This window comes from Engystomops pustulosus, chromosome 5 (assembly GCF_040894005.1).
Source record: "Engystomops pustulosus chromosome 5, aEngPut4.maternal, whole genome shotgun sequence".
Taxonomy (NCBI): Eukaryota; Metazoa; Chordata; class Amphibia; order Anura; family Leptodactylidae; genus Engystomops; species Engystomops pustulosus.
This window is the reverse complement of record NC_092415.1, coordinates 29,795,132-29,806,430: the sequence shown is the minus strand read 5'-3', so window position 1 is coordinate 29,806,430 and position 11,299 is coordinate 29,795,132. Positions and strand designations below refer to the sequence as shown.

The following is an 11,299-nucleotide window of genomic DNA, read 5'->3' as shown; positions in this document are numbered from 1 at the left end:
AGTGCAGGGGGCGCCACATTCATGTAGAATAATGAATCTGGCGCCCCCTGCACACTACACAGGTAAACTACACATAGTGCAAGTTGCACTGTTTTTAGTAAATGAGGAACAAAGTGTAGAAAAAAGGACATATGCTTGTGGGTAAGGACATGTATATAGCACTGCGAGAATATATAACACTAGAGTCTCTTCTTAAAAGGAATCCCCCCCCCCCCGTCCTATAAGGATTTGTCATATAAACATTTTGAAACCATCCATCATTGTTTTTATTGATATTCTAATGAGCAGGATAGCCTCTTTAACTAGTATTACAGGAGGAGCAGCCACAGCTGAGGTGGAGGTGCTGATCCACACCACACAGATACATCCATGACGGGCCGAAATACAAATGTTCATCTAGAACAAAAATAAAGATACATCTGATTCTCAAATGATTCACTTACTATACAAGGACATATGCTTAGTTTATATGTGTCCATAGAGCTAATAGAGTGTATTAGCTCCCACATGCGGGTTCACATAAATGACTTTTTCTCTTACGTCTCTTTTCTTAGCCATACATCTGCTTTGTGAGGTGTCCCAGCTATTAATACCAAGTGTCTGCGTGAGAAAGAGAGAAATAGTCATGTTTTCTGTTCAGCTACTTACGCCTTCATCACCTATTTCACATTTACTACAAGCGTTGGAAAACATACGATGGGAAAAAGCCTTGGAGTGATTTAAGAAATAAACTATAATTTTTCGGCTGCGGAACGCTTCCATATTCACCATCACTTTGCAGATTTATAAAGCATCTGGCAGTGTTCAGAGCGAGCAATATATTGTTTTAGAGGAACACTGAAGTCTTCCGCTCTGTAACTGTTTCGCTGCAGTTCTGTGATTCGGAACAACAGACTGAAAGTTCCAGTACTAGACCAGCTAAAAATGCTATGTATGCCTACAATTGTTTAAGAATTTAAAGGGGATGTCCACTTTCAGAAAGTAATTGATATTGTTCGAACGAGGAAAACTTATATAATTTTAATAATAAATAATAATTCCTTTATATAGCGCACACAGATTACACAGCGCTGCACAGAGCTTGCCGAATTGGTCCCTGTCCCCAATGGGGCTCACAATCTAATCAACCTACCAGTATGTTTTGGAGTGTGGGAGGAAACCGGAGGACCCAGAGGAAACCCACGTAAACACTGAGAGAACATATAAACTCTTTGCAGATGTTGACCCTGGGACTTGAAGCGCTGCAAGGCTGGTTTCTAGTTTTCTAGATCTCTGCTTGCTGTCCTGCTATAGAAAGCGTTTACTTTTATTTCCAGTGGATAAAAATCTGCCTATGGTCTTGTGATGGACATGCAGGTACACAGGTTGTAATCATTACAGAGTGTAATCAGAGCCTGTGATACTAAAGAGCCATGCTACTGTGTAGCACACTTTGAAAACTTTAAAAACGTATCTGCCCATCCACACCTTTATCTTGTCAAAAGTCATAGTCATCAAGTTGTCGTCAACACTTCTTGACTGTATAAAAAGTGTCTTCTATTACTGTATCTTACACTTTGCTTCCTCCTTTTATCTATTATATGTACAGTCAACAAAAAGTGAAGAGAACTGAAGAGATCTAGCCCCCTCAGTCACACCAAAGTGTCCAGAGATGTCAAATAGCACATGGGCAAGTCTTTATGTTGCAGTGACTATGGGGACTGGATCTCTTCAGTAAGGCAGCATCAATATATCCCTCTGCTTACTGTATTCAAAGATGTACCGATTGTTGAGAGGATGAGACCACTTGACCTAGAGTCCAAGCGTTTTTTCAAGACAGAGGTTGGAAACGACTGTCTGACCTTTGCAGCAGATCAGTTATATAAAAATAGAGAGTGAGAGAAGGTGCAAAAAAGTTAGTGACTTCATTAGGCAGTAAATAGACTGCTGAGTACTCTTATTCCCTGGACTACCCCTTTAAGAGATCTTTTCATAAACATAACTTAATTTATGGAAAGAAGTGCCTAGAAGAACCTTGTATCAGTGTCTGTATCTTGTAACACGGCTGTAGATATCTATTCCTGCAGAAATATGACTAGTCACTAACTACGAGAATCAGCACTATGACCCTAAGTGCATCAATACAAACAATTTTTATCTCTGTTTTTGTTCTCCTAATTGGTCATTGCTGAACCAAATTCCCCTTTGTCCGGGTCCTTTGGATATCGGTTAATTGCATTTATCATGCCAGCTATCTTACGAAGGTTATTTCACAGATATAGTTTAATTTAACATTCGCCATATGGAACCAATAGGAACATTTCCTAATGTGAATGCTTGGAAACTCTTACATTCATATGTTAAGGGTACACATCCTTTCCTCATTAGCCGGAGAGTAGAGCGATTTTGGCACAGGTTCTATGTGGAAGCTTTGTGCTGCTTTTATATGAATTTTGTTTTTAGGCTTTGATGACACTGTTTAGAATAGGAAGTATCTAATAAGTCAAGCATTTTGTCTAATGTCCTGCCAGTATATTTAATATATGCCTGGAGGTCTGAAATACTATCTTCTTCACTACAGTAATATGCATTTAATTCTCTGAAAGCAGAAGGTCGATCTCTTAAAAAGAGGCTCAAAGTACATTTTCATATGGTGTAATTTGGAACATCTGTCGGAGGGTACAAGAGTAATGTACGGTTGGTTTTTATGGTTTAATCACGATCATGTTAATGGACACCGGTAGCTAATTAAAGAAAACTTTTATTGTCTGCTTTAAAGGGGTTGTACTAGTAGTGATCTGCTCATAGCCCTCAATGATAAATGGTTCCTTTATAGTCCCATTCCGGCAGCCGGTACCTCATGGAAAACCCAGGTCACTTTAAATGTTTACAGATAGATGGTTTTGGTTACTTGCTTTGTTCCCGTTTACAAATGTAGCCTTTATTACGCTCACATAGAAGCATGCTACACTTCAGGGCATCTTTTGTATCAGTACAGCAGGTGACTGCAGGCAAACAGGAATCGGTAGTTAAGCCCCGGGCGTCGTTGGAAGTTTCTCGTTTTCCAGTAGTCATTCTAACTAATTGCCATATTTTTTCACTGTACCCTTGGGACAATGTTAATATACTCAATTAGTTTCAGTAGTGCGTATAATAAATCAACGTCTAAAGGATCCTGGCATTTTTACGCTTTTAAATTGTGGTAAAACACTTGCCTTGTTGGTCTTCTCATCAATTACCAAAGGCATTCCTTCATTAAACAAGTCATTCATCCAATCGCTACAGTACAAGTGGTCATTATGCCCTCTTGTTTTCTAAAAGTATTGCTCTACTTCCCAGCTACACCCCTCTTATGTACCTCTCCTGTATCCACTCTTTATATGTTACTTACTAGAAGGGACAATTTTGGTTTAGTAAAAGCATAAATAACGTAGCCTAAAATATTTAGGAACAGCTTATACCAGTGATTTTAAAGGTCGAGTGCCCAAACTACTGTGAAAGACCTTCTCAAAGTGCAAACACAGTAATATAACCAGTAACTTATTGCTCCCTGCCAGTCCAATTAGCATCTTAAAGGGGTTTTCCCACGAAGGCAAGTTAAGCCCTCAGTTCTGAGACCCCCGCAGATCACGAGAATGAGGGGTCTGACTGAACCCTCGACGATCCTCAGACCCCTTTAAAGGACATCTACTATCAGTTTTATTATAAATTTATATGCCTCATATTAAAATTTTTGCACTTTGTTGCACTAGCCCCGGAGGGAGTGTATAAATTAGAAGATGGGACGCTCCGGTGAGTGCCCCAAGGTAATTAGCATAACTTTTATAACTCTATATTGCTGCAATCGCGGTATATAAAGTTATAATAAAATAAGGAACTTCTTATTAGGGCACATCTACCATCAGTAAACTGGTGGTAGATGTCCTTTAAGGACAGCAATATCTATGAAAGACGGAGGGGAAATTTGGATTCTCATTGTGACTCGCCTCCAAGGTCCACTTAAACGTGAAGAATCGTGGAACAGGAGCTCTTATAATCCAGCCCTCTCCACACCTCGTTGCTCCTCCTGCAGTCCCAGAAAGTGTTGCTTTTAAAATAGTGTTGAACGCAGCACATCCTGGGCCACCCAGGACTGCAGGAGGATGCCAGGAGTCACGCAACCTCTCTGGCAAACTCTGTGCGTGGGTGATGGCCTGGGTGCCCACACATATGTCTCTGGGTGCCACCTCTGGCCCACGTGCCATAGTTTTGCCATCACTGGCTTGATATTTTATGATATTTTTTACATATGTGTATATTACCTGTCTACTGTAGCTGGGGTTGCTGTGCGCAGTGACATTTGGAGAGTGTTGGGTCTACATGGACTCAGCAGCAGCAGCCACCGGCCACTGCCTCCCTTCCATACACAGACTGGACCCCTGCAGCTGCTGACTGTAGGGCACCACAAAACCAGCGGCCTGATCACTCGAGCAGCCTTCTAAAGCCAGCCCTATAAATATACTATAGCATAGGCTTTAGAGACCTGGACCTCCCTCTGTAAATATACACCGGACAGTCCTTAAAGGGGTTGTCCAGTGGATTAGAAACATTTCTGCTTTTGTTCCAAAAACAGTCCGACTCCTAAGCATGGTTTGTGCTGCTATTGCTACTCATCTGCATGGAGTTAAATGGAGCTAAGTTGTAATTCCGGCACAAACCATGATCAATTTTGACTGTTTTTGGAAGAAAGCTGCCATGTTTTTCAGCCTCCAGACAACCCTTTTAAAAATTTGGAAACTGTATCAGATGTGGAATGATTTTTGACGCCTGAAACTTGGTGCTAATGTTTACTCACATTAACCAAAAATCTGTTTTTTCCATGGCAAAAAGCATTTATAGAGACCAAACAGATTCAGACTGGAAAAGTTTATTGCTAAAAGGGTTTTCCAGGAATAAAATCTTGATGGACCTTTTTGAGAATTATTTATTATAATATATTTTACAAAAATTATGATTTTTTTTTTTACAGGAATCTGGTACGCAATTCTAATTGGTCAGTCTCATCATGTGTGTTTATCCTATATGTTTTTTTAGATATCTCGACAAGAGCAACAGAAAAAAGATTCCAGTGATGGCCGTACATTGGACACATCGTCTCGTTACAGTGGAGCCCAGGACAGCGGGATTGGTAGTGACAGTGTGAAAATAAGAATAGTCCAGATCGAACCACAAAGTGGCACAAGTCATCACAGAATAGTGAGACCGTCCAAACAGTCCTCAATTGTAAAGAATCTGAATTTTATCCCGTTCGATATATTTATCACCGCGAGCCGTATATCACTGATGTCCTATTCATGCACTGCTGTGCCTAAATCCAAAGTAGACAACGAGAAAGTGGGAAAAAGTGCCTTGAACCAATCCACTACAGAAGTAACTGAGGAAACACCAGACCGGCCAGTGCAGTCATGTATATCCTCCATCACCGCTGAAGATCTTCTGAACAGCAACTATACTTCTCAAGCAAATGAGAAAACTGGATTGCTCTCTCTAGAACGCCTGCACGCATCTACAAGGTCTTCTGCTCGGCAAGCGCTGGGCATCACCATTGTACGTCAGCCAGGAAGGAGAGGAACTGGAGAGTTACAGCTGAATCCATTTTTACATCTGATTGTGTCTCAGCCGTCCTGGCTCATAAGCTGCCATCACAGAAAACAGAAGGTGGAAATATCACTCTTTGACGCTCTTCTTAAGGGCGTGGATCCAGAATACAAATGCTCAGGTATGGATATATTCTCTAATTTGGCGAAGTGCATCTGTGATTTTGTACATTGTAACTTATTGTATCATTAAGGTTCTGTTTGGTTTTTGAAGCTTAGAGTAGAGACGAGCGACTCTTTCAAGATTTGTTTTGCTGAAACTTTGCCAAATTTTGGTAAAGAGTATACAGTTTGAACTGATGCTTTAATTGTCCTGGACATTTGTAAATAACCTCCTCTAGTGCTTTAAAACAAACGGGTGTTTTTTTAATTAAAATGTCAAAAAAGTTGGGGTTCGGACCCACAACCTGGAAATAAAACAATAGTAACCAAATCCCCCCCAAAAGTGATACAAACGGAAAACATCAAGTCCATCGAAGAGATATTTTAATGGATCTATTAGACTCTCATTATTATCCTATTTTCAAGATTTGCCAGCAATCCAGATATTTGGATTCAGTGTGTAGAAATAGCCAGATTCATAGTGACTCAAATCAAATCACAAATCAATCAATGGATCCAGTTTAGTTTTTTGTATTCTGAATAAACGTGCTAACTCTCTCTCACACACACACTCTGGGCTGGTATAAATTCATATCGCCCAAGCATGAAATAGCATTTTAGTCCATGCTATCATTTTTTAATTTATTTTAATACTTAAAGAGGACCTGTCACCTAAAAAAAGGCACTAGGAGCTGCTTACTTAAGTAAGCAGCTTCTAGCACTGGCCCATTTTTAGCAGTGATATAATGCTAGTTTTATCAGAACCCTCCGATAAAGCTAGCAGACACTGTCGCGTAGTACAATAGCAATGCCGAGCAGTGCTCAATGCAGTCTGGTGTATTCATGAGGGGGTGGTTGGAGGCACTGCTTCTTCCCCGGACCGCCCCTCCCACTCCATAGGCTGGCGGTAACTGCTGAGCTACATGCGACAGTCACCGCCTCCTAGTCCTGCCCCCCTCATGAATACTCTAGACCCCTTTGAACGCGGCAGTATTGTACTACGCGGCAGTGTCTGCTAGCTTTTTATATAAGCGACAGGTCCTCTTTAAACAGAGACACACTAACCCTTTAAGGGAGCCATGTGATTCAGACTTGGGTTGACTTAAACCCATCAGTATCTGCAGCACTAGCCAGCCATATAATGTATATGAAATGCTTGTCTTGTGGGGAGAGGAGATCGAAGTATCGGCATCTAAAATTTTAGCATGTTCGTGTTTATCACTTTCTACCAAAATTCCTCAAAAACCAGAGTTGGCCACTACTGTGAAGAGATATGGTTTTATCTGTTTGTGATCCTGTGTAGTCCTTAATGGAACTGGTGACCATATTGGTTTCGGCCATCTGACCCAAGAACATAGAAAAAAAAACAGTTTTATTTAATTTTATAGTGAACAATCAGGAATCTCCAAACTTGTATTTTTCTTTTTATATATAGAGATAATATCTTCACCAAAGTATATAGAATAAAACAACACGCAGTACATAAAACATGTTATACGGGAAGATATTACAATAGCTGACAATTATTTTCAATATGAAACACAAACCCTCATGTGTTTTTTGTTACAATACTTGGTTTTAAAAGCGGATGAAGATTATCCAATCAAAAATAATATAGTAATTCAATATCCACTTTCCATAAGCCTCTTTGAAAACACTTCGTTCGAGGGATGAAAAAAAAGCTTTTATTTACAACGACATTACTTGAAAAATAATATATTTTTTTTAAGAGATAATATTATATTACTGTCCCGGAAAATTCATATGATTCCAACAAAGCACTTCCAGAGGCAGAAGAGTGTTAAAGGGAAAGGTTAAAAATCAGAACACTTCTATGTATACTATGATGGAACATATATAGAAGATATAGATAAATATAGATATTTGCTGCTCAAAAAATAAAGGGGAAAACAATTATCTTGGATTTCAATGAATAAAATACTAGAGTTGCGATTCTTTTTTCATTAAATAATTGATTGGATTAAGAAAAATTAAACTTTAAAAATGATCAATGCAATTCAAAATTGATATCCTATGCAGGTCTTGATTTGGAATGATACTAAAAATAAAATTTCAGGCTGATCAAACTTTAGAAACCAGAAATGAGGCTTATAATTATGTTCGGCCTCCACATGCCTGTATGACCTTCCTACCATGCCTGGGCATGCTTCTGATGAAGCCGGCATATTCTATTGGAGGAGATCTTCTCCCATACCTGGATTACAGTTTCAGTCAACTTTGGTGGCTTACTCGAAGCCTCGTTACGGCTAGGTACCATTGATAAACTGTTAGATGTTAACTTGGGCTCATGATGGCAAAATGTGAAAAGCATGATGAGGAGGACTGTTTCATTTTAATTTAACCAGAAGTTTTTGGGGTGATATATGGATCAAACATTTTTTGTGAACGTTGCAGTTTAGCTACTTGTTTGAGTTGTGCAAAAAGCAATAAAACGCTGAATGGTTGGACTTTTGCATTCAGATGTTTAGAGGAGGTTACATTGCTTTCACTTGTAAATGTTAGGGTGCATTTGAGGTTGTTCTTTAAATTTAACCAAGCCACATTTAATTTATTGAGTTTGTAGTAGCGCATATATGTATATATATATACACGTTCGCAAGTTATCTCATGCGACACATTCTTTCATTTAGCCAAAAAGAAAGGTAAAGCCCATTGGGGAGTTTTCTCCGACTAACGCGTTCTTTGTGGGACTTACTAGACCAAACCTAAATCTCAGAAGAACACAGAGTGAGATTTGTATGACAGAACATTCATTTTTTGACCTCCGCAAACCGATTTATGTTGTTTCCACTAGTGTCCGCCAAAATTTGTTTGTGACTAACTCCCGACATTGGACCTTCCCATTACAATCCAAAACATTGCTCGCTATTAGGTGCAAACTGCAAACCTTGGTTCCTCCCAACACATAGGGGCAGATTTACTTACCCTGCCCATTCGCCAACCAGCGGCGCGTTCTCTGCGGTGGATTCGGGTCTTTCGGCGATTCACTAAGGTAGTTCCTCCGACGTCCACCAGGTGGCGCTGCTGCGCTGAAGTTCCCCGGAATGCACTGATCTTCACCAAGCCGGACCAAGTGAAGGTAAGCGCGAGTACCGCAAAACTTTTTTTTTTTTTTTTAAATGCGGCGGTTTTTCCGAATCCGTCGGGTTTTCGCTCGGCCGCGCCACCCGATTTCTGTCGTGTGCATGTCGGCGCCGATGCGCCAAAATCCAATCGCGTGCGCCAAAATCCCGGGGCAATACAGGGAAAATCGGCGCAAATCGGAAATATTCGGGTAACACGTCGGGAAAACCTTAGTAAATGACCCGCATAGTCTCTCTTCTGTGTGATGCTGAAGCTCAATCAAGTTGACAACTGGAAGGGATTGGCCATTGATTCCATAGATCTGGAACGTCCTCTTCTGCCCAGATGTTTATTCGGGGTGCCAAGGGAGTAAATTGTCTTTTTAAACCCAGGCAACTTTGCTTGGCCGAAAGCCTCTGCTAATATCTCATAAAGAAAAAACGGAGGCATGTAAGGTATTCAATTGCAAGGAATAGTTTTGTCTTTTGCCCTCGTCATCTTAGGAAAGGAAGAAAAAACAGCTGAGGAAGGTATTTGCAGCCATTGATCACAGCATGTTTCGGGCTTATAAGGATACTTGTTGCTATCCACTAGGATTTAAAAAAAAATCCAGCGCTTTGATGTTTTTCACGCACACTTTGTACATTTTTGATGTTTTACCTTTAATCACAGAGTAGGCAGCTTGTTTTGGCAGCCTATCTTGGCTGTGGGCAGGAACTTGTGAGTTATGCCACATTCTGTACACAGAACTTCAGATGAACTCATAATAATGAAACTCCCACAGAGACAAATTCTGTTCCGCAACTACTGTTATTATTTTCTGTTTGATGGAGGTCAAGAAAGCGTCTCAGAAGTGGTTTACAATTGCACATCCACTTTTGTGGCTGATGCCTTCCAGTGCTCATGCGTTAGAAAGGAAAGAAGAAAAGCTGACTCGTCTTCTGCAGCTAGATTTTCCAAATTGCAAAGTAATCAGATGTATAAGACGTATAAAACGCTGAGATGTTTAGTCTTAAAGTTCCTGTTTTTGATCTCCCCAAATATGTACCTTTCTTTTAAATCTGCAAAACCGGAGACGTCAATGCTATTTTGGGCAGGTTCACAGTTGGTCCATGACCTACAGTTTCTTGCTTTAAAGTGGGCAACCAAAACTATTTTTCTAGGTTTTAATTTAGCAACTTTTAAGAAATGTGGAAACCGTATTAATCCAGGATATATACGGTAAGCCGATTGTATGTGAAAACACACACTTACTTACTAACTGGTTTAGTTCAGGATATATCTTGTTACTCCCCTTCCCAATATCAGGGCTGTATTGGGCATTAGACACTTGAAGGTCCGTACCTAGGGCATCCGGTTACAGATTGGCGTCTTCAGAGGAAAAAAAAATATACAAATATATATATATTTTTTTTTTCCTTTTGACAAACATCCTAATGTTACTGACACTGGGGCAAATTTACTTACCTGGTCCAGTCGCGATCCACGATTCGGATGGTCGACGAAGATGAAGTCCGGCGCAATTCACGAAGCTTGTGCGCCCGAGTTCCTGCATCCGCCGCTTCTCCGCCGAGGTCCGCCGGAGTTGCGACACAATTCTAAATGTTACATCATGCGCGTAGTCCAAATCCGTCGGGTTGTCCCTCCCCCCGATTTGTTTCGCGTGCAAGTCGGCGCCGATGCGCCAACATCTGATCGCGTGTGCCAAAATCTCCTGTTAAATGCGGCGCACAGCGGAAATCGTTGGGAAACACAACGAAAATGTGCTCCGCAGACTCTTAGTAAATGAGCCCCTACTGTGTCCTAAACAATGTCACAGGCAACCCTTTATATCTTAATGATATCCCTCTGATCAATATCTGGACAGATGGAAGTTAAGTGCTGAGTTAAAAACATGCCTTTGTCAGCATTCTGAATCATTTTCAGCAGCGTCTGCTGAGTCCCGAGGGTGGGAAATAGTCTCTAAGTGTCTAAATCAGTCTCCTCTCCCCCACACTCATCCAGCTCCCTCCCCACTTCCTGTCATTTGCATTGAGCAGACAGGGGAGGAGGATGGGTGGAGTAAAGGAATAATGCATGAGGAGACACATGCTCACACAGGCTGCAGCCTCCCCTTCACCCCTGGGACTCACCACACGCTGCGGGCAGGGTAGCCAGGTAATGTGAAATAACATGTATAAAGTACTGAAATGATACAGACTGCAGACAATGACTTTTCCTGGACTGTAAATAGAAGCAGCACTCTCAGGAGAGTAACTTATTGGCAGGGGACAACAACACAACGGACAGGCACTACCAGTGTGAATCAAATATAATTAAGTGTCCACGCATCCTTGACCATATATGTAATCAACAAGAAAAAAGAATGGATGTGTACACTGGACTCAAAGTACACAATACAGACAGTCCCCGGGTTACATACAAGATGGGGTCTATAGGTTTGTTCTTAAGTTGAATTTGTATGTAAGTCAGAACTGTATATTTGATCATTGTAATCC

At 40.8% G+C, this 11,299-nt stretch overlaps 1 protein-coding gene and 1 long non-coding RNA gene across 5 annotated transcripts in view; one reads left to right on the top strand and one right to left on the bottom strand.

Moving 5' to 3' along the window:
* The window catches only part of VPS13B (vacuolar protein sorting 13 homolog B), a 629,099-nt gene that overhangs the window by 460,029 nt on the left and 157,771 nt on the right, over positions 1-11,299 (top strand). For all 4 annotated transcript variants that reach the window (XM_072151499.1, XM_072151498.1, XM_072151501.1 and 1 more), the window contains exon 34: positions 5,053-5,737. In XM_072151499.1, coding sequence (XP_072007600.1) covers positions 5,053-5,737 — 685 coding nt within the window. The remainder of the gene's footprint in view (positions 1-5,052; positions 5,738-11,299) is intronic.
* LOC140132574 (uncharacterized) lies at positions 302-9,542 on the bottom strand. The gene is made up of 3 exons (XR_011855677.1): positions 9,462-9,542; positions 541-600; positions 302-396 (listed from the first exon to the last, which is right to left on the bottom strand). It is a non-coding gene; the product is annotated as an uncharacterized lncRNA (long non-coding RNA).